Source organism: Cyprinus carpio, chromosome A1, assembly GCF_018340385.1.
Source record: "Cyprinus carpio isolate SPL01 chromosome A1, ASM1834038v1, whole genome shotgun sequence".
NCBI lineage: Eukaryota > Metazoa > Chordata > Actinopteri > Cypriniformes > Cyprinidae > Cyprinus > Cyprinus carpio.
This window is the reverse complement of record NC_056572.1, coordinates 28,629,094-28,651,204: the sequence shown is the minus strand read 5'-3', so window position 1 is coordinate 28,651,204 and position 22,111 is coordinate 28,629,094. Positions and strand designations below refer to the sequence as shown.

General features: G+C 37.2%; 4 protein-coding genes across 12 annotated transcripts in view; 3 read left to right on the top strand and 1 right to left on the bottom strand.

The window, feature by feature from the left end:
* Positions 1 to 2,371: 2,371 nt before the first annotated feature.
* On the top strand, positions 2,372 to 7,781 carry LOC109112669 (40-kDa huntingtin-associated protein-like). Its single transcript, XM_019125608.2, has 13 exons — positions 2,372 to 2,464; positions 3,021 to 3,471; positions 3,856 to 3,902; positions 3,987 to 4,059; positions 4,148 to 4,307; positions 5,090 to 5,158; positions 5,283 to 5,403; positions 5,515 to 5,607; positions 5,956 to 6,020; positions 6,168 to 6,249; positions 6,343 to 6,389; positions 7,237 to 7,292; positions 7,399 to 7,781. Exons 2-13 carry the CDS (start codon positions 3,413 to 3,415, stop codon positions 7,478 to 7,480), a joined length of 954 nt encoding a protein of 317 aa, XP_018981153.1. The 5' UTR covers positions 2,372 to 2,464; positions 3,021 to 3,412; the 3' UTR covers positions 7,481 to 7,781.
* Position 7,782: 1 nt separating this feature from the next.
* On the bottom strand, positions 7,783 to 13,277 carry LOC109113172 (epithelial membrane protein 2-like). Of its 4 annotated transcripts, none has more exons than XM_042760678.1 (5): positions 12,822 to 13,277; positions 11,527 to 11,645; positions 9,722 to 9,830; positions 9,269 to 9,409; positions 7,783 to 9,126 (listed from the first exon to the last, which is right to left on the bottom strand). In XM_042760678.1, the coding sequence occupies exons 2-5, from the start codon at positions 11,602 to 11,604 to the stop codon at positions 8,966 to 8,968; spliced, it is 489 nt and encodes a 162-aa protein (XP_042616612.1). In that variant the 5' UTR covers positions 11,605 to 11,645; positions 12,822 to 13,277; the 3' UTR covers positions 7,783 to 8,965. The 4 variants fall into 4 exon arrangements, with proteins under 4 accessions (XP_042616612.1, XP_018981613.1, XP_018981545.1 ...); XM_019126068.2 differs by having other exon boundaries at positions 13,064 to 13,276; XM_019126000.2 differs by lacking the exon at positions 12,822 to 13,277 and adding an exon at positions 12,669 to 12,788.
* Positions 13,278 to 14,076: 799 nt separating this feature from the next.
* Positions 14,077 to 18,248, top strand: LOC109059946 (proline-rich extensin-like protein EPR1). Of its 5 annotated transcripts, none has more exons than XM_042760627.1 (6): positions 14,077 to 14,553; positions 15,126 to 15,244; positions 15,381 to 15,531; positions 15,633 to 15,751; positions 16,203 to 17,748; positions 17,947 to 18,248. In XM_042760627.1, the coding sequence occupies exons 1-6, from the start codon at positions 14,253 to 14,255 to the stop codon at positions 18,054 to 18,056; spliced, it is 2,346 nt and encodes a 781-aa protein (XP_042616561.1). In that variant the 5' UTR covers positions 14,077 to 14,252; the 3' UTR covers positions 18,057 to 18,248. The 5 variants fall into 5 exon arrangements, with proteins under 5 accessions (XP_042616561.1, XP_042616551.1, XP_042616555.1 ...); XM_042760617.1 differs by having other exon boundaries at positions 16,203 to 17,792; positions 17,904 to 18,248; XM_042760621.1 differs by having other exon boundaries at positions 14,078 to 14,553; positions 16,203 to 17,594; positions 17,793 to 18,217.
* Positions 18,249 to 20,279: 2,031 nt separating this feature from the next.
* The window catches only part of LOC109055520 (proline-rich extensin-like protein EPR1), a 3,722-nt gene continuing 1,890 nt past the window's right edge, over positions 20,280 to 22,111 (top strand). Inside the window, exons 1-5 of one of the 2 annotated variants that reach the window (XM_042760602.1) lie at positions 20,280 to 20,717; positions 20,954 to 21,072; positions 21,387 to 21,537; positions 21,623 to 21,741; positions 21,843 to 22,111. The exon at positions 21,843 to 22,111 is cut by the window's right edge and continues 1,159 nt beyond it. In XM_042760602.1, coding sequence (XP_042616536.1) covers positions 20,417 to 20,717; positions 20,954 to 21,072; positions 21,387 to 21,537; positions 21,623 to 21,741; positions 21,843 to 22,111 — 959 coding nt within the window. In that variant the 5' untranslated portion in view covers positions 20,280 to 20,416. The remainder of the gene's footprint in view (positions 20,718 to 20,953; positions 21,073 to 21,386; positions 21,538 to 21,622; positions 21,742 to 21,842) is intronic. The other variant, XM_042760593.1, reaches the window with a different exon arrangement.

The window sequence follows — 22,111 nt, the reverse complement described above, 5'->3', positions numbered from 1 at the left end:
CCCAGCCTGTCCTGTATTGGATCATAATTCTGTGCTTTAGGCAGGAAACTCAAGGTATTGTTGATTTTTATTTATGTCATTACAGTGTGTGTTTTATTTAATGTTTATTATTGTATTGTATCACCCACACCCTCTTAAGCTGAATTAGAAACCATAAGTTATGAAAATATCAGGAGAGCACAGATGGTTCAATAACACCATGTTCTATCCTCCATCCCTCCAGCCAAACCTACGATCTCTATGGTGAACAGAATCAGAGTGGCACTAGCAGGAGAAACTCTTCATTTCGACCTGTCCGTGTGCATCCCAGCAAACACCACTAATAAACTTAAATTGTACCATACTCAGAGCAGCAGGACAATTTGGAGTCGAGAACTTAAAAGTGAATTTTTTGAAACTACAAAGTTGGAGACGGCACGTATCAAAATGCACAATAGCTCCAGTTCTGGCAATTACTACTTTTCTTATACAGATCAGAAAGTGTATTTGGTGATTCATGTTAGAGGTGAGTACTCAGATCATTGATCATCCAGGATTGGTCCTACATTCTATTTGCTCCATGAATGAAATACACTGGTAACTTATGCTAATTTCTTAGTCACAGCTTTTGTAAGTATTAGAATATGTATGAATCTTGAAATTCTTGAAAAATCATGTGAGTTTGGGCATGTGACGTAACGTAAGACTGAAATTACCACTTTCAGCAAGAGAAAAGCTGTAATGCAAAAACTAAGCCAGAAACAAAGTTCCTTTCTTACGTTCTCTCTATTTCCTCCTTGTTTCTTCACGCTTACCCCAACTCTTTGTTTTCCAGACAAAGGTTATCAGCAGCCACCTGAGGAGTTAGGCAGTGCCATCATCACAATGATGGCATTCTCAGGAATTCTGCTCATCTTCAGTGTTGCTGGTTCACTTCTCATATTAAAAAGCTACAAGGTAAAACTTGGCTGCACATTGTGTCGCAGAAACATTAGAACATACTGCAGTAATTAAATTTATTCTAATTCGTTGAATGTAAGTTTCTTTAATTTCAGATGCTTTCTTGTATACTTTAATGCTTGAATTAGATGATTCTCATGCTGTAAATGTTCAGGCAATGAATTTCTGTACATCTCAAAGGACTCAATCTAACAATGAGGGGTTATACACTGGATTTGTGAACATTAATTAAAACATTACAATGGCACCTGTCAAGGGGCGGGATATATTGGGCAGCAGTTGAACAGTCTTTCATGTGTTGGAAGCAGTAGAAATGGGCAGGTGAAAAGATCTGAAAAACTTTGACAAAGGCCAAATAGTGATAGCTGGATGACTGGGTCAGAGCAGCTCTAAAACACCAAGTCTTGTTGGGTGTTTCCGGTATGCAGTGTTTAGCTTTGATCAGGTGGATGGCTGGGTGTGTGTGTATCATTTACCTGGGGAAGAGATGGCAGTAGGATGAACTATGGGAAGAAGGCAGGCCGGTGGAGGGTTCTGACATTCATGTGGATGTTACTTTGATACTTACCACCTGCCTGAAGATTGTTTCAGACCCCTTGATGTCAGTGGCCTCTTTCAGCAGAGTAATGCTCCTTGGTACTATGCAAAAATGGTTAAGGAATCATTTGAGGAACGTGAAAAAAAGAGTTGAAGATGTTGACTTTGTCTGCAGATTTCCCAGATCTCAATCCGATTGCGCATCTGTGGGATGTGCTGAGCAGCAAATCTGATTCATGGAGGCATCAACTTGCAACTTACAGGGCTTAAAGGATCTGTTACCAATGTCTAGATATAGGACACATTATGAGACTTTGTGGTGTCCATGCTTCAATACATCAGAGCTGCTTTGACAACACAAGGGGGACCGACACGATATTATGCAGGTGTTTTAATGTTATGGCTGATCAGTATTTATGGACTCATAACTAAACGGTAAATGTCAGTTCAGAAAAGATGATCTATGTGCTATTATGCAAGATGTTTAATCCCACTTAGTTACAGATGGACTGTCCAGAATTTCTTTGATTGCAAGATGGTGCTGTTAAGACTAAAAAAGGGCACAAGTGTACTGTCCAGAAAAACACATGTGATACTGTTAGTTTCAGCTCTAGTTTTGCCTTATTATTTTTAGGAACACCCTGCTTGTAGAGATGACAAAAATGAGCAGAGGCCAGGGGGGAGTGATGAAGTGATACTGGATAAGGATGCTGCATCTGCACCACTCTACACAGTGAGATAACAGTCTGTTTCTCTTTTGGATAGTAGTCATTTGCTCTTTCTTTGTCTCTGTATTTGGCATTCGTTGGTAAAAGGTTTTTCTACCTGTTTTAATAAGAATTTTGAATTAAGTCTTAAAATCATAAACACAACAACAAACACAAAAATCCATAATGCAAAACAATACAGATCAAGCTCCATTTATGATACAACGCATCCAGACGCGATGCATGAAGAAAACACAAAGAAGAAAACATCTGATAAAAAGGTTTGTTTTATAAATGGTGTAATATTATATGACATTATAGCCTATAATGTAGACCTACATAGCTTTAAGGTATTGAATATATAAACACAGAGTGCATAATAACTTATGCATGCATTTACTGAAGATATAATCATGCAGTGAAGACACTTAGTGACATACACTTTGTATTTTTGTTAAAACAAATAAAAAATTTAATACCTTCAAACTCAGACACACAATTAAACTACTACGTAAACTAATTAGGTAATCCTGCAGCTGTAAAGCATGTTGAGAAATTGCTACACATATGAGCAGTTTGTCATGATTGCTTTATTTCTGATTGTTAATAAATTAATTATATAACCCATGATTATCCTTGCTTGATGAAAAATCATTTATTTTTTAATGTGATATATATATATATATATATATATATATATATATATATATATATATATATATATATATATATATATATATATATATATATGTGGTTAAAATAATAATAATAAACATGAAACGAATTTAAGTCTTGTTTCAGAATACTAACCGTTTCTATTGCTTCGTTATCTTTCAGCACCGCAAAGAACGAGAAGATGTTGAAGTTTTTGATTCTGTCTATGAAAACCTGTGAATGGATGAAGGAATGATTTAGTTAATTCATTTGATTTATGAATACCTGCTGGAATGACCTTAATGTCAATTTTTTATTTTTATAATGTAGTATTTTATGGGCCAGTATAACATAAAATAAATACAATCTGAAAACAACTGAATATGTGTCGTTTTCCCTCAAACTCATCAAGCCTCTCACCTTCTTCCATAAAAAGGCGGAGGTAGGTTTATCTGTGAAAGTCCCGCACTTACGCTGTGTAAACCAATCAAAACATCTTCAGATGTGTGCAACCAATAGGAACACTCGAATCCGCACTTCCTGTCTGTTCGCTCCTCCTCTTGGAAGTGTCAACAATGGCAGCCGAGGGAGATTTTCTAACGCGCTATCGGGCGGTGTCAAATAAACTGAAAAAGTAAGTGCTAACATAACAGCTTTATATTACTAATACAAGAATCTTTGCAGTGTTAACTTCGGTAGACTATTAATGTTGTCTACAATACTGAGCGTAACTAAAGCATGTCATGATAGCTCTACACTACCCTCGCTAGCATGTCGCTAATTAAATTTCAAGAGCTAACTTTAACGTCACTAAATAAAGTCCGCGTCAACATGATCTATAATTGTAAAATTACAGAAGGTTTATGTATGAACAGCTGAGGATGACATCTTGTAGATGTTTAATTTCATGCCAGCGGCTCTTATGATGAACTATGTTCGGTATGGATGTTCAGCAGCCTGTCAAATTAATCTAAATGATTGGCGTTTTAATATTTTGTTCTTCTCCTTTAAATCACAGACGTTTTCTCCGGAAGCCTAATGTCGCCGAAGCAAGTGAACAGTTCGGTGAGTGTTGTGTCGGAAGAGTGAGGCTGTGCGGTAATGCTACTCTCTGTTTATCATTATTTATTAAGTGACATCTTTCCTCAGGTCAGCTGGCCAAGGAGCTCAAACAGCAGGACTGTCCTCAGTATGCTGCCTTCTGTAATCTCGCCATGGCCCGGTAACACAGCTTCTCTCACGTCTTCATCCGTGTGTCTGATCTGAACAACATGTGGAAATGTTTTTTTCTTCCTTATGTGTTTTCGTAGCTGTGAGCAGACCCTGTTCAATGCTCCAGGAGAAGCCCTGGCATTGACTGACGCAGCCAGACTCTTTCTGGCCTCAGAACAGGAGACCAGAGCACTGAGGGCTCCCGGTTTCGATGAGAATATGCAGGCAGCCATGAACTGCTATAGTTTTGCTATTAAGGTATTTATCGGAATCAAATTTATTACCAGATACTTATGCTCAAGTAGATGAGCATATATAAACCCAGGTTGTTATTTTACTGAATGTTGGTCTCAGATTTGCATGTGCAGCTTTAAATAGAATGAAAAGAGACTTTTTATATTTTTGATACAAATAAATTGTTGCTCCTGCTTAGTTTAGCCTGACATAGTGTTATTTAAGTATAATTATTATAGAGATATTATTATCGATTTATTAAAAAAAAAAAATTGTATATTCTATTTGATTTTTGAGTCTCTATAGGTTTTATAAACGTTTATTTCAGTTTTACATATTTTAGAACATTTAGTCAAACTAAATGAAATAAAATTAAAACTATAACATTTATTTTATTTCAAGTAAGGAAAATGTTATGGTTGTAGTGTTATATAAGTTTAATAACCCTGGCCTGACAGAACCATCAAGCCTAATATTACTTGCTATTCTCTTTTGTTCACTACTATTACTGCTTCATTTACAGTTAGAAAAAGAGAGGGTGAGGATGAGCAGCTAAATAACCACTACAAGCAAACCAAATTAGTGTCTAGTTTAATTTTTGTTAGCTGCTAGATTCTGTTTCACATGTTTCATGTTCAACTGCTCCTAAAAATTGATTGAAGTCATTTGAAGAATACTTTTCTGTACTGGACTAATATAGTAAAAAGCCTAAAATCTTGCAATTGTATGCAGATTTTGTGTTGTTTTTTTGTTTATTTATTTTTTTTAGATGTTATACTGCAAATATGTACTTATATATTGTTTAGGTCTATATTGAGATGAATCAGCCTGTTATGGCGGCCAGTCTCTCACTGGAGCTTGGCAATGCTCTGAAGGTGAGACATTAATCATTGTAATACATGGAGCGGCTCTCTGTTTATAAATGAATTAAAATTGCATATTCATCTTGTTCCACTGTGCTTAATCATGTTGTGGTCCTGTTTATGTATTTGTGTGTAGGAGATGAACAGACCCGGGGAGGCGATAGTTCATTTCCAGAGAGCAGCAGAACTGCAGATTCAGACTCCAATTGAGGCCCTGCTGTCACTGTGGGAAATGGCCTCCTGCAAAATACTGACCCGTGAGTTTAACAATAGCAGCAGTTTCCTGCCAGAATGCAATGATTCATTTTGCCATTTTTAAGTTGAAATTCTGTGGTTGTCAGAGCGGTGATGTGATGTTTGATTGGTAGGTGATCATGATGGCGCTCTTGCTGTTCTCTCTGAGATGCAGCACATGTGCCAGGAAAGAGGACTACAGCTACCCGGGACAAACACCCCTGTCGGTATGAATATAATGAACTTTAACAACATGATACAATCAGTCTTAGTTGTGAAATCTAGCTGGGTGTGGTTTGGTGGCCTAATTTTAGGGATTTTCACCAGCTTTGCTCTTTAAAAAAAAAATAAAAAAAAAATCATTTCCTGATTATACCCTGCAATCTCAAATTTATAAGAAGCGTTCATGTTATGTTTTGTGACTGATTTTCATACTTGTCAAGGATCTGTTTTGCAGTTGCAGAGTCAGCAGTCTTTTAGTTTGTGTATTTGATATCTGCTAATAATAATGATGCCACAGAAATTAAGCATATGCTCTAAGATACATGCTTTAATTCTGTTTGTTTTATTTCCAGGAGCATATATGGATATCATAGCAAAGTGCGAAATCTCCAGGGTATTACTTCTTATGTTGCTTGAGGTAAATTATATATTTAAAATCTGTAAGGTTTACAAATAAGCTGCTCACATTTTGGACAGTTTGTTAAGAAACCAGACCAATAGCATTAGTGTGTTTGTTTACTATCCTCAAATGACACTATACTGTATGTTTGTGTATCTTTTTTTGCCTCCCCCTCAAAAGCTGTTACCCGAGCACGCTCAAACACTAGAACGATATGCCTGGGAATCCTTCGACTCACACAGTCAGGGTAAGACTTTTGAGCAATGTTTGGAGAACCAGGCACAATGTTTTATTTGGTTGCTATTCTTTATAAACTCTTTTTTTACTGTCTGTCCTTTAGTAAACTTCCTTCCAGAAAATGTGTTCCTCCTCCTGCAGTCGGTTGTGGTGAGTATTTAAAATCTGTTTATAAAATTAGGTTGTTCAAATATATAGAGTCTGAGACCAGACCACATTTAAAATCTGCATTCAAAATCCAATTTAAACCTGGAAATAATCTGAAAAAACAAAGTTTTCGGATTCTGAAACATTTAAAACAAAGAATTATTATATAAAACAACATAGAAATATATTTTACAATATAAATATATATTATATGTATTACAGATCAAAAGAAAAGAAATAAAAATGTTATTAAATTGATCAAAAGTCACAGTAAAGACATTTATAATGTTAAAAAAGATTCAATTTCTAATAAATGCTGTTCTTTTAATTTATCAAAGAATCCTGAAAAAATGTATTGTGGTTTTCACAATAATATAAGGCAGCATGTTTCTTGAGCTCGGAATCAATAAGGATCATGTGACACTGGAGACTGGAGTAATGGATGCTGAAAATTCAGCTTTGCCATCATAGGAATAAATTATAATTTAAAATGTATATTAAAATAGAAAATGATTTTAGATTATAACATTTCACAATATAATCCCCTTTTTTAAAAAAAAAATAAAATAAATGCAGTATTAGACATTAAAACATCAAACAGTCTTTACAACATTATTAAAATATTGAATTGTAATTTTTTAGCATTTTATGTATATTTTTACATTGATAATGTGATTTGCAGTGAAAATTTACAAAATTAGAAAAATTCAAAATAGAAGCATTTTCAGTAGTGGTCTCCGATTTTAGACTGCACTATTTGCTAGAATGTCAAAAATGCTATAAACTGATTACTAGTAGAACTCTTATCTTGGATTTAGATGGCTAAATGGTTTGACTGGTCTGTTTACAGATGGCCTGTCAGGAAAAGGATACAGAATCTCTCAAGGCTCTCCAGACAGAACTATGGTAAGCTTTATTCATTTCCTGACTCATACTATGCATTTACATACAGTATATTAGACTGAAGCCTTTGGAATTAGATAAACAATACCTTTCTCTTCTCTCACAACAGGCCTCTCCTTTCGGCAGAACAGAATCATCTCCTCCACTTAGTGGTTCAGGAACGAATTACACCCTCCGGTCAGGGCATATGATTCAGTGCCATACACCCCCACAAAACAGTTCTTATTGGAACATTCCTAAGCCAGTGCCTTGTGCATTTTGCATGAGGACTGTAGAAGGTCACTGAACCTAGCAGATCCGTACATACACGTATAAAAATGTCTCAAATAACAGAAGGTTTCTTTGCTTTTGTGATATGAATGTACAATGTATTCCCCATTTTCATATAGTGGTAAGATATTGTGTGAAAGGGGTAAATGATTATGTTGAAGCTTATTTAAAGTTGTAAAGTATTGATGTTGTAAATAATAAAATAACAAGAGAGATTCTCAAGGCAAGGTCTTTATTTGTGTGATTACTAAAATTAATGTCCTCCCAGGTTTACACTGATTGGCTTTGCATTGAAAAAATAAAGTCCTTTCCATTTACTGTCATACTGCAACATAAAAATATATCTAGAGCTGGCTAAAACTCTTTAACCAAACAAAGTAAGGAGCTTCTTCCTTGAGAGGATGTTGAATAATTACTCACATAAAATTATGAATAGATATTGACATTTAAAAAAACCAAAGCATTCTAAAACATTTTTGGAACATTCTGTGTTCTAGAATAAGAATCTTACAGGGTGATCATCTGACCACATGAACAATCATTCATCATCATCATGCTAATTAAAAATGGCTGGCATAGCAACAGGGCCCATGATGTCATTATCAAGAAAGCATTTCTCCACATAGAAACTGTAAGTAAATATGGCAGAGGGTCTGTACAATGAAAGTACAAAAGGATTGTGTATTCAGAAGTCTACATGATCAAGTGGATGATCACAGATTTGAACAGCACCATAATGCATTGCAGTAACAAAGATGACACTTTTCTTGACCTAGAGACTATCCTGTGCTATTGCCATTTAAAACACACCCACAAAAAAACTCCATTGAAAGAAAATATGAAATAAAATAAACCCATGTTTAAGACAAGGCTATTTCAAGTGCAAGTGATGTTTAAAACTACACTATTATAACATTTTTCTGTATGTACTTTATATGTACAACTTATCTTTCTCTTTATACATATTATAAATACATTTTTTACATTTCATTCTTGTATATACTGCATCTTCACCATCTTTACACACTAACTCCTGCAATAAAGTGTGTTTAGACCCTCTTACTGCCCTCAGTGCTTTGAGAAACTAGGAAAGATGATCCATCAAACCAATCTATTAAAAATGAAAAAAAAAAAAAAAAAAAATTTCTCTTGTTTTAAGAAACTTCTCTGGCAAATTTTCCTCAAATGCTAAATCAACAATTTCTCACTGACAGATTTTAAACTTTGCAAATGTCCTCAAAAGTTTAAATGAACTGCTGATGCTGTGATTTGTTTTGCAAGTTTCTACAATTCCAACCAATGCCTGTAATATTTGAGACAACTCATTATTTTTCAAGTTGTGCACTTAAGACTTGGAAATAAAATAATTAAGGCTGTACATTAGCACTGAGAGCGAGGGCTAAAGTTTAATCCGCTCGTTTGCGCAGAATGATGTACATAATTCCAGTGAAGAGGGTCAGCAGCCACCCAAACCAGGCCATGATGTAGGACCAGCCATACCAGCCATTCTTCTCACCTCTGTGAAAGTGATCGGTGTAGACTGACAGAGCCACCATTATGCAGAAACCTAGAGGTCCAAGAGAAATGTATAAATGTACAACAAAAATGAATATCTGTATGACCTATAGGACCTTAAAGGCAAAGATCCACACAGGAATGTTTCAATAATGCCCTAATTTATTCTCAGATTTACAGAAACAGGGACTTACAGGAGATGAGCTGCACAACTCCAGAGATGGTGAACCGCTTTCCTTTGCCCAGAGTAAAGAGTTGGAATATGAACACGCACAGAGAGAACACAGCAAACAGGCAGGACAGAACTGCAAATGCCTGAACCGCCTGGAGATAGTCTAGAAGGAATAATTAAAGCGGCATCATGTGCATGTCCCAGTCTGTAGATTCTTAAAAATAAATGTTCTTTACTGGCATGAAGAAACATCCATGGAAGTTCTTTAGATTATTAAAATGTTCTTCAGACTAAGTAAAAAATGTCTCTTTTAAGAACTGCTCACTGAAAGGTTTGAGAACCCAAAAGGGTTTTTCTGTTGGGTCACTGAAGACCCCTTTTTGGAATCTTTATTTTGAACATATACACTGGGCTCAACTACAGGCAGACTTAAACAAGCAGATGTCCAAAATGCATACTTTTAACATTGTCTTACCTTTCCGGTATGAGGTTGGTATGTCCATGTACACCCAGACATTATCATTGTTCTCCATCACCCATCTCCCCCACAAGTCTGTATAAAGGTTCTCTGTAAACCACCATGCCTGGGAAAATTAAAAACCTACTGGTAACTACAAACAAAACACAATATAGTGGAAAAAAACGAAACTAATGACTACTACAAAGACCTTCAGATCACAACACATACTTTTTACATCTGTTACTGTTTCTGTGATACATCAAGTCATGTATCTGCATGCATAATGAAAACATTTGAATTTTATTACATATATACAGTACAGGTGCATCTCAATAAATTAGAATGTCGTGGAAAAGTTTATTTCAGTAATTCAAATCAATACACACAGACTGAAGTAGTTTAAGTCTTTGGTTCTTTTAATTGTGATGATTTTGGCTCACATTTAACAAAAACCCACCAATTCACTAATCTCAACAAATTATAATACTTCATAAGACCAATAAAATTGTTTGCCTTCTGGAAAGTATGTTCATTTACTGTACATGTACTCAATACTTGGGAGGGGCTCCTCTTGCTTTAACTACTGCCTCTATTCGGCGTGGCATGGAGGTGATCAGTTTGTGGAACTGCTGAGGTGTTATGGAAGCCCAGGTTTCTTTGACAGTGGCCTTCAGCTCATCTGCATTTTTTGGTCTCTTGTTTCTCATTTTCCTCTTGACAATACCCCATGGATTCTCTAAGGGGTTCAGGTCTGGTGAGTTTGCTGGCCAGACAAGCACACCAACACCATGGTCATTTAACCAACTTTTGGTGCTTTTGGAAGTGTGGGCAGGTGCCAAATCCTGCTGGAAAATGAAATCAGCATCTTCAAAAATCTGGTCAGCAGAAAGAAGCATGAAGTGCTCCAAAATGTGTGCAGTGACTTTGGTTTTCAAAAAACACAAATGAACCAACACCAGCAGATGACATTGCACCCCAAATCATTACAGACTGTGGAAACTTAACACTGGACTTCAAGCAACTTTGGCTATGAGCTTCTCCACCCTTCCTCCAGACTCTAGGACCTTGGTTACCAAATGAAATACAAAACTTGCTCTCATCTGAAAAGAGGACTTTGGACCACTGGGCAACAGTCCAGTTTTCTTCTCCTTAGCCCAGGTAAGACGCCTCTGACATTGTCTGTGGTTAAGGAGTGGCTTAACAAAAGGAAAACGACAACTGTAGCCAAATTCCTAAACACTTAATCGATTGGTGGCTCTCGAAGCCTTGACCCCAGCCTCAGTCCATTCCTTGTGAAGTTAACTCAAATTCTTGAATCGATTTTACTTGACAATCCTCATAAGGCTGCAGTTCTCTCGGTTGGTTGTGCATCTTTTTCTTCCACACTTTTTCCTTCCACTCAACTTTCTGTTAACATGCTTGGATACAGCACTCTGTGAACAAGCAGCTTCTTTGGCAATGAATGTTTGTGGCTTACCCTCCTTGTGAAGGGTGTCAATGATTGTCTTCTGGACAACTGTCTGATCAGCAGTGTTCCCCATGACCATGATTGTGTAGCCTATTGAACCAAACTGAGACCATTTTGAAGGCTCAGGAAACCTTTGCAGGTGTTTTGAGTTGATTAGCTGATTGGCATGTCACCATATTCTAATTTGTTGAGATCATCACAATTAAAAGAACCAAAGACTTAAACTACTTCAGTCTGTGTGCACTGAATTTATTTAATACACGAGTTTCACAATTTGAGTTGAATTACTGAAATAAATGAACTTTTCCACAACATTCTAATTTATTGAACAAATGGAACAAATTGAACTTACATCATCTATAGTTGCCCAAAAAAGGAAGAAAATTGTAGTCAGATGAAGAAAACAGATTCCTGCCAAGGCCTTGAACATATTCAGAGGATGAGAGGGAAACAGGGTGTAACAATATCCTGCTGTAAGGGAAATATTATAAGACTTAACATCTTGTATTTAGGAAATACTCTACATTAAAAGGTCCATCCAATGATGACTTACTGAGAATAGCCATGTATTGAAAAAAAAAGGATGCCTTATATTTAGAGATGTGCCAAGCAAAGCACTGAGGAAGAAAGAGGAAGGGGGCAGTAATAACCTTTTTTTACATTATTTAAAATGAATGCTTTTCATTCACACAGTACTTTTAACCGTGAGCTAGCAACACTGCACCCATGTGTGTTTGCACTTAAGTCAGGTACAGTAGATTTTCCCAACATGTTGATAACAAAGCAGCAATGGCTGACATCACATTAAAGCGGCATAAATGCTATGCAATAAACAGCAATTCTTTTATCACTTATATAGAGTCACTTTACTTTCGGGATACTAGCTTTGTTTCTACCAAGATCGGCTGTTAACAACTACAATGGCATGTGGGAGAAGGAGAAGTACTCTGATGCTCTTTCTTTAAGTCACAGATACAGTAGGTGAACTGACATGTCATTTAAAATGCTGATGCATGCTGTTCATACAAACAACAAAAAGGTTTTAAGAGAAAATATTGTGTTAAAACCCATTAAATTATAAAAACTATTCCAACAGTTCAAAGCATATCTTCAGCCAACGCATTCATGTTTTTTATTTATTGGATGCCCGTTTAAAATAACGCCTGGTGCGATCAACAACGCATAAACAATCTGTTATTTATCGATTAATTCTAGCAAACCAAATAAAAAAAAAAATTAGAAGCTAATGTGAAAGCTCCCGTGAATTACTGATGTCCGACACAGAAGGAATTCGTGTCACGTCATGCGTTCGGTTGCATTTTCATCCAAACAGTTTTCATTCAATTCTAAACGTTCTATTGGGCTACAGCTTAAAAATATATTTCCCTTTTTTTACGTCGATTCTAAGACGCTTAATTGTATTAATAAATAATAACTTTACAACCTCACTGGCATGATAATTTTAAAGCGATGGCACAGATAATAAAAGGTTACCTTGGATATTTTAAGATCTCAATTTCTTTTTCGTAGCCTATCTGATGCCCCACCATCCGAGGATATTCGCACTTCCCCGCACCTCGTCCGTCGTCTCGCCCCCCTCCCGCACTCTTTGCTGCATAGAGGACCCCACCCATCCCAAGGACTTACTTTAAGTCCTTACGTATTCCACATCCAGCAAAATCCTAGACCTGTATTGTCGCTCACTGGAAATTCATGCACGAGGTGTAGTAAGACGCCATCATCTTAATGTCAAAACAGCCACTAAAACATTTTATATTTAAATGCCGGGCTGGCCAATGTTTAGATGCCTACTTTAACGCACTGTAAATTACTTTTGCCGAGTGCTCAGTAATGCTGTGCAAGAGTTTGCGACGTCGTCATCCTGTTACCTAAAGCTGTGATGTGCTATACAGCGATCTATCCGCATGCCGCAGCATTCTAAAACTCAGCTCTTCTAGAGATACACGCTGACCGCAGACTCCACACTCTTCACGGTAGGATTAAAAGTGGTTGCACGGGCCAAACGCAGCACATGGCTACCCAACAATAGGGCGATCTCAGAGCCACTCAGAACCCATCTCTCCAATCACGATAAAGTAGCGCAGAGAGGCAGAAAAGGATGCGCAGATATTTTGCAGAGGTTGATGATGAGTCATCTAAAGTGGGTTTGGAGCGACACCTACTGCGGATTTAATGGATTGCTATCTTACAAGTTATTCGTTATTTATTTATTTTATTCGTCTAATTAGAATTAGACTTATAGACTGATTACCTCTTGATTAACTAGTTGGTTAGACTTGTTTTTATGTTTGCGCAACTGGACCCAAAAGATATAGCCTAGGTCTAGTTCAATAAATGAAAGTTTTTGTGACAAAATCCATCAAATGCGTTTTCCCCCTGTGTGCAGTAGTTTGTTAGTGTTTTCATTGGCTATTGTTTTTTTTTTTTTTTTTTTTGTGTGTAGGCCACTGATCTTTATAAAGTTCTCTATTATAGATCAGTGGTGCAGCCTAGGCTATTTTTCATATCAATGTCACTGCAAGTTGTAGGCCTATTAGTCTATGAGTTATTAATTCTTGCAAATTATTGGTTTTGCTATATGGCCCAAGCTAATATATAGCCCAAATTGTATTGTTTTAACGGTATTGTTTTATTGTTCTTTTTTTATATGTTTATTGAATTGTTTTGTTTAATTGTTTTACAATTTAAACGGTTGAAACCCCTTTATATGATATTATCAGCATTTTTACATTTTAATCAATTTCTAAATAAAAGAAGACTTAGAACACAGTCGTTTATTGACTATAATAAGTTTGTGTTAACAACCGTTTAGTGATTATTTGCGTGCGGTTCGGTAGCCTATTTAAAAATTACTGACAATTAACTTCAGCTGTGGTTCACGCCATTTAATAAGGAAGGTCACAGGCATCGTTGTGCTACATGTTGCCGTATTTATTTATTTATTTTTTATACGTAGCTCGATAGGCATTGGTTCGTGCGAGCATAATTTAATGCGGACAAAACACCAAAAATGATGAGAGGTTATTAGCGGCAGTCAAGACATAGCCTATATCCAAGATGAATACTTGCGGCCATCTCCCAGTACTCTGTGTTTTATTGTTGGTTTTTCAGGGTGTTTTCTGTAGCGAATTTGCCGAGAGGAAATACGCTGTGTCGATGTTTAAATTTCACGACGACATTTCAAGTGGCGATATCTTCAAGTCGTTTTGGCGAAACTCAAAACAGCGAAGAAGTGTGAAGTTTGTGGGAGATGGACAGCTGCAGACACAAAAAACTAAACCGCAATTTGAATGCGGCGACCGAGTCTTAAAACTTCTTCTAAAGCATGTAGATGTGACCAATATCCGATTTTATGGACGTAAGTGTAAACAGGATCTCCTCAACGTCCTAACATATGCTAATTCACATCAACCAGTAAATGCTTTTTGTGATGTCAGCGGATAATTTGTTGCAAGTTATATGGAATGCAGTTTTTTTTCTTTTTTTTTCTCTTGTTTTTTTCCTTTCCTCCCTCCCTTCCACCCTCTCCTCTTCTCTCTCCCCCTCTTCCTACCCCCCCCTCCTTTTTTTCTTTTCTTTTCTTTTCTCTTCCATCCCCCTCTTTTCTTTTCTTTTCTTTTCTTTTCTTTTCTTTTACTTTTCTTTTCTTTTCTTTTCTTTTCTTTTCTTTTCTTTTCTTTTTTTCTTTTCTTTTCTTTTTTCTTTTCTTTGCTTTTCCTTCCTTTCCTTTCCTTTCCTTTTCTTCTTTTCTTTTCTTTTCTTTTCTTTTCTTTTCTTTTCTTTTCTTTAATTAAATACCTATTTCTTAAAATCAGTTTTCTTTTCTTTTCTTTTCTTTTCTTTTCTTTTCTAGTAGCCATGACCGCTTAATCGGTTTATTGACCTTAGTCATATTAAAACTGCAGCTTTTGTCCTTTTCTCTACTGATAGCACAGGGAGACCTGCTTCACTTGGACCATTTGGCAGCATTTTGTGGTGTTTCCATCAAGAATACAAACACTGATGTTCGCCTGCTGTTCAACTATGATTCCTGTTATATGAGACAAGAGGCAAGCTTGCATTTTGTTTTCATTTCAGTCTCAGTATTGCTGTTTTAATAAGATCTACGTTAATAAGAACATGTTTTCATTTGCCATGTTTGAACAAAACCATTCCCTTTTATTCTTTTTGCTCAAAACATTCTAGCTAAACAAATATGTATTATCTCTGAGCTGGTATGGGGCAGATCTTGACCTGTCCTGTCCTGTAAGTGTGACTCCTCCCTCCATCACATGTAAGAACAATGGCATGGAATTGATTGTTGGTGATGGAACAGCAGATGTACTGTCAGTTGCATGTAAGTATTGAGTAATGGTGGGGGAAGAAGGTGTTTCTGTGAGGCCTGAAACTTGCACATTGCACTTGTGGTCTTGCTGATATTTGATAATGTTTTCACAGTACATGGAGAATGGGCACCTCTGCTTTATGTGGCGACTCGATGCTGGCACCGGAAGCTGTCTAAGCAGGGAGATCTCATCTTCTTGGTTCCATATACAAGCTGTGGTGTCACCGGCAGAGTAAGTACGGTGTTTTTTTATATATATATTTTTTAGGGCTGTCAAATGATTAATCACATCCAAAATAAAAGTTTTGTTTACATAATATATGTATGTGTACAGGGTATATTTATTATGTATTATATAAATACACACACATAAATTATATATTTAGAAAATATTTACATGTGTATATACATTTATATATTTATATTCTTATATTTTATATTATATATAAATATATTTAATATATATAAACATAACATATTCTTCTTAAATATATACATGCATGTGTGTGTATTTATATATACATAATAAATATACACAGTATACACACATATATTATGTAAACAAAACTTTTATTTTGGATGTGATTAATCGTGATTAATCATTTGACAGCCCTAATATTTTTTTAAACTGTTGCTGCAGTATTTTAACTATGTAAATTTCTGACATGTGGTTTAAATGACAGGATGGTCGTTCTGATCTGAAATTGAAATTAAAAGACAAGGTGATCACACTGTCCTGTCCACGTGAGCCACAAAGGGAACCCGATGTATACCAAAAGCCACCAACTGGATTACCTACAAAAGCAATAGCCAGTCAGATAGTGGAGGAGCAAGCATTTCCTGTTGAGCAACTGGCACGAAATGCAGCTAGAACACCCTCTCAACACCGAAGTCCTTTGCTGCCTAAAATACCGCCTTTGCCTGGCTCTTTTAATCTAGCTGTAAACTTCCCATTTTCACTTCCCATACCAACACGGCAACCTCACAGAGACATTTTAAAACAGGTTAAACATGTGACTCCTGCACTGACTTATGCTCCGACCGCTGAACCTACTGTCCCGAGCTCCGAGTTTAGCTCCAATACTCAAAATGGACGGTCCCGTGTCTCTTATGCGCAGATGCAACAGGAACGTGCTAATCCGGTCACTAAGGCTCCTAAACCTGAATCTCACTACATGCAGGATCTGTATAATTTTGAAAAACCTGCTTCAACTCCTCAAACTGAGCCTTATCCTGCTTCAGAATATCAACTTTCAAGAGCGTCTGTCCCTAGTGCTGCACCATATCAGCCTTATGGGTCAGCTCAGAACTTTCCTAAACCTAATCCACTTCAAGTAAATCCTGCTTTAGCCAGCTTGGCACACTATATTCCACCTGGTTATTTCCTATGCTCCGAGGACAATCAACAACCACCGATTCACCCACAGATGTTTCAGCCTCCTGTTCCGAATCAGCCTTTGCAATATCAAAATCCTATTTATCAAAAGCCTATTTATCAAAAGCCTGATATTACTCTACTTGCACCTGCTAATCCTGATACACCTCCCATGAAAGAGTACTCGGAACATCAACTGACTAGTGATGTAGCTTCTAGCTCCCTTTATTCTGATACCCCACTTTACCAGCCATCTCAACATTTCCAGCCTCCTCAGTACCAGCGGTACTTTTACCAAAGTAGTTATGATGGTCGTCAAGGTTCCACCACACCCTTATCACCTACTTCTCAGCTTATTCCCATAAATATGCAGTCTCAAACAAGGCCATATCCTGCTTTCCAAGATTCAAGACCCTTCCAGCCACAATATTACCAAAAGCCTAGTCAACCTTATGGGTCAATCCAACAGCCGTGGTCAACCAGTCACTTTCCTGTTAAAGGGTTATCTCAAGACTCGAGACGATTTATGTCTGCTTCAAGCCAGACACCGGTATATCTCCAGTATCAGACTGGTGGAGACCAATCTCCAAATCCGTATCTGAGGTCTGTTGTCCATACCCCTGTCACAGGAATCTCAAGTCGTTCACAATACCAGCCCAGTCAGTTTTCCAAACTCCCATATCCACCGTTGAGACCAGAGGTACTTTCAGGTGATGTTTCCACAGAAGATGCTGGATCTAGTTTTACAGGATCTTTCCAGCCACGGTTTAAATCTTCAATTCCAAGTCCCCCTGTGCACCTTCCTTTACGGGAAAAAACTGAGGCACAGGTTGAAAGGCCAGGCGAACCAAGAAGTCGGAAGCCTCAGAATGACACCCTGTCACCATTGAGACCAGAGGTACTTTCAGGTGATGTTTCCACAGAAAATACTGGATCTAGTCCTATAGGATCTTTCCAGCCACGGTTTAAATCTTCAATTCCAAGTCCACCTGTGCACCTTCCTTTACGGGAAAAAACTGAGGCACAGGTTGAAAGGCCAGGCGAACCAAGAAGTCGGAAGCCTCAGAGTGACACCCTCCCACTGCACCAATTCTTCAGACGGGCGAGACTACCGAAGGATGTTTATGTGGCCCCACACTTTAGGTCTACCTCAAAGAAATGAGTGCAATTGGCAAGAAAGGCATCACATATGTCTGCAGACCTCCAGCTGCTGATGCTCACAATTAAAATGTGGCTGGGGTTTATGTACAATGTTTGTTTGGAAGAGATGGTCTTAATAAATGGTCTTTTGGGAGGCTTTGTTTAAACTTGTTTTCAAGCTTTTGATAAAGAGTTCAGTGTGAAAGTGACTTGATAAAACTGTTCTATTGATAATGCAATAAATATTTTGAAAATATTTTGTGCTTGTTGAATAATGCATTAGGCTTACAATACATAGACAATTCTTAGACAATATTAGTCTTCACTATCTTTTAGAGTAATATACATCTCTAAATTCGGCTTTTATTTTCTTTTTCTGTCTGTAACAAAATTGCTTGCTCCATATGCTACTCACTTTGATTTGATTTAAAAACAAAAGTTTCACGATAATACAACAAAATTGTCTTATTTTTGTAAAAATATTTAAGAAAAACTAAATTTTGTATTCCTATTATTTTAGTTAGACCACTTCCATCCACACCCTTAACACAAAAGTCCCCATGAAATCAAAATTGAAGTTTTGTTTTTAGTATGAATATGTTAGGTTTAAGGAGGCTCCCACTTAAAGCGCTGGGGCTCTGGCCAGAGCCAAACTGTTCCTAGTTTTGGTTTTGTTCAAACCCACTATGGAGAACACTCTCTCTGCATCTACATTCGAGTGGGAAAGCCACAGTACTTTAAGTGGGAGCCTCCTGGCCCCTACCCCAAGGCATCAAAATGTGCAACAAACACAAAAAAAAAAAAAAAATCTGAAACATGCATTTTTTATTTTCTCTCCCTTCCTCACATGCAAACACACACACACACACACAGCTTGACATACATGCTCAGGGCAAGTTCTGCAAACCTACTGTATGTACACCGAGCACTGCTTTTCAGTTGGATTGTTTGGGGCCAAATTTCTTTTTAATTTTGATACATTTGTATATTTGAAATAGGCTACATAAAACAATTTATTCTATTTGGATGAATTTGTCTTTTATCAGATTTGATTGTTTTAACATCTTTCAGGTAGCCAAAACTAATTTAAAGCTTCTGGTTTGATAGTTAAAGCAGTTCGATAGATTTTGACTATATCAATAATAATTTAGCAGCAGAAATTTGACTATATTCCCCAGCACTATCTTTGATCACAGATAAGTGATTTTGTCCATGAATAGTAAAATCAAAGGCAAAAAAAAAAAAACTGACAGGGTCACAGCATTCATCTTGCTCTTCCAGCTTTCACTCTGAGTGTGTGTGTGCGCGCGCATCCATGTTACCAGTGACGAACGTGCTCGCAGCGCAGCGGAATCACGTAATTTACACGGAAACAACAATTCTAATTTCTGACTGGCTGCTAGGTGGCATTTAACTTGAGATAGCTATTAATTTTAAATGTTCATTAATTGTATATAGAGGTACATGTTGTCCCTTACTTCTCAGTGTTAAAAAAATACAAGATGTGGGGTGAGAACTATATGGTTGAACAAATAATATAGGGACACGAAAGGGTCTGTATGGACCCTTTTCACAAGACTGATGACACGTTTAACGGTCATCCTCAGCATCATAAATCCTCGAAAGTTTTTCATATATTTGTGTTTTTTTTTTTTAAATGTATGAACATTTATAACAATATTCTTTGTATTATATTACCTTTGCATCAAATTACAAAATAACTAGTTTACGCTAATGCGAGGGTGTTTCTAATGCAGCATCTATGGGAGGGATGGTAAATTTGACATCGTTCACTCTTCTGACTGCTGTTATCAGTCTCTCTCAGTTTTTCCCTTTTATTGAAAGTCAGGAAAACACTATAGTAGAGTTTTTCTATTGCTATTTGAGCAAATGGGAATGCAAAAAATATATTTGTGGTAGCTACTGTCTGGAAACAAAGGTGCCGTGATACCAAACACCCTCACGAAAGAAGAAACCCGTTTACAACTCTGTGAATCGCCATCCGAATCCATGAGTTTTATCACCGAGGCTATATGTTAAATTTTTTTTTTTTACAGACGTCCACATGAGAAACAATTACCGTCCGAATCGGGCTAAAGTCGGATATTGACCATGTGTTAACCGATTAGTGATTATGTGCGTGTGGTTCGGGAGCCTATTTGAAAATTACTGACAATTAACTTCAGCTGTGGCTCATGCCATTTAATAAGGAAATTCACAGGCATCGTTTCTCTACATAGAGTTACCGTATTGATTTTTTTATATATATATATATATGCAGCTCGATAGGCATTGGTTCGTGCGAGCATAATTTAAGGCGAACGAAACACCAAGAATGATGAGACGTTATTAGCGGCAGTCAACACATAGCCTTTATCCAAGATGAATACTTGCGGCCATCTCCCAGTACTCTGTGTTTTATTGTTGGTTTTTCAGGGTGTTTTCTGTAGCGAATTTGCCGAGAGGAAATACGCTGTGTCGATGTTTAAATTTCACGACGACATTTCAAGTGGCGATATTTTCAAGTCGTTTTGGCTAAACTCAAAACAGCGAAGAAGTGTGAAGTTTGTGGGAGATGGACAGCTGCAGACACAAAAAACTAAACCGCAATTTGAATGCGGCGACCGAGTCTTAAAACTTCTTCTAAAGCATGTCGATGTGACCAATATCCGATTTTATGGACGTAAGTGTAAACAGGATCTCCTCAACGTCCTAACATATGCTAATTCACATCAACCAGTAAATGCTTTTTGTGATGTCAGCGGATAACAATTTATATTATTTATAAGGAATGTAGGTTCGCTCTTTTATTTTAATTGTTTTTTTGTTTTTTTTTCTGAAGCCATGCCTGCTTAATCGGTTTATTGACCTTAGTCATATATTTAAACTGCAGCTTTTGTCCTTTTTCTCTACTGATAGCACATGGAGACCTGCTTCATTTGGACCATTTGGCAGCATTTTGTGGTGTTTCCATCAAGAATACAAACACTGATGTTCGCCTGCTGTTCAACTATGATTCCTGTTATATGAGACAAGAGGCAAGCTTGCATTTTGTTTTCATTTCAGTCTCAGTATTGCTGTTTTAATAAGATCTTTTAGCATCATTCCATGTGGTTTTATTCTTGCTAGGCAATTTTTTTCCCCCTTGTTTTGCTGACTGATATGACCATTTTAGACTTGAATGTCCATACATTGGACATATACAGTTATGAATGACGCAAACACGTTTTCATGTGCCATGTTTGAACAAAAGTGTCTAGTAACAGGGTTTATTGTAATTGCAGCCTGTGGGCCCCAATACGATGACCCTTAAAACAGTTATCTTCGTTCTCTTTTGCTCAACATATTCTAGCCAACCAAATATGTATTATCTCTGAGCTGGTATGGGGCAGATCTTGACCTGTCCTGTCCTGTAAGTGTGACTCCTCCCTCCATCACATGTAAGAAAAATGGCATGGAATTGATTGTTGGTGATGGAACAGCAGATGTACTGTCAGTTGCATGTAAGTATTGAGTAATGGTGGGGGAAAGTGTTTTTGTGAGGCCTGAAACTTGTGGTCTTGCTGATATTTGCTACTGTTTTCACAGTAAATGGAGAATGGGCACCTCTGCTTTACGTGGCAACTCAATGCTGGCACCGGAAGCTGTCTAAGCAGGGAGATCTCATCTTCTTGGTTCCATATACAAGCTGTGGTGTCACCGGCAGAGTAAGTACGGTGTTCGTATGGTTAATTTTTTTTTTGTAACTGTTGGTGCAGTATTTTAACTATGTAAAAAATGTATTTCTGACATGTGGTTTAAATGACAGGATGGTCGTTCTGATCTGAAATTGAAATTAAAAGACAAGGTGATCACACTGTCCTGTCCACGTGAGCCAATACCAGTGTTTCCGGTCAAGGATTCAGGACTTCCTTTAACAAACCAACCACTGCCACAAAGGGAACCCGATGTATACCAAAAGCCACCAACTGGATTACCTACAAAAGCAATATCCAGTCAGATAGTGGAGGAGCAAGCATTTCCTGTTGAGCAACCGGCACGAAATGCAGCTAGAACACCCTCTCAACACCGAAGTCC

Excerpts from the sequence above, each read along its gene's own strand:
- LOC109059946 (XM_042760610.1), top strand. The coding sequence starts at position 14,253 with ATGAATACTTGCGGCCATCTCCCAGTACTCTGTGTTTTATTGTTGGTT. Across the intron at positions 14,554-15,125 it reads CAATATCCGATTTTATGGAC|CACAGGGAGACCTGCTTCAC; the intron begins GTAAGTGTAAAC and ends CTCTACTGATAG. Across the intron at positions 15,532-15,632 it reads AGATGTACTGTCAGTTGCAT|TACATGGAGAATGGGCACCT; the intron begins GTAAGTATTGAG and ends ATGTTTTCACAG.
- LOC109112669 (XM_019125608.2), top strand. The coding sequence starts at position 3,413 with ATGGCAGCCGAGGGAGATTTTCTAACGCGCTATCGGGCGGTGTCAAAT. Across the intron at positions 5,608-5,955 it reads CGGGACAAACACCCCTGTCG|GAGCATATATGGATATCATA; the intron begins GTATGAATATAA and ends TTTTATTTCCAG. Across the intron at positions 6,250-6,342 it reads CTTCGACTCACACAGTCAGG|TAAACTTCCTTCCAGAAAAT; the intron begins GTAAGACTTTTG and ends TCTGTCCTTTAG.
- LOC109113172 (XM_042760656.1), bottom strand. Across the intron at positions 9,831-11,526 it reads TTTGGGCAACTATAGATGAT|GCATGGTGGTTTACAGAGAA; the intron begins GTAAGTTCAATT and ends TAATTTTCCCAG. Across the intron at positions 9,410-9,721 it reads ACCAACCTCATACCGGAAAG|ACTATCTCCAGGCGGTTCAG; the intron begins GTAAGACAATGT and ends TATTCCTTCTAG.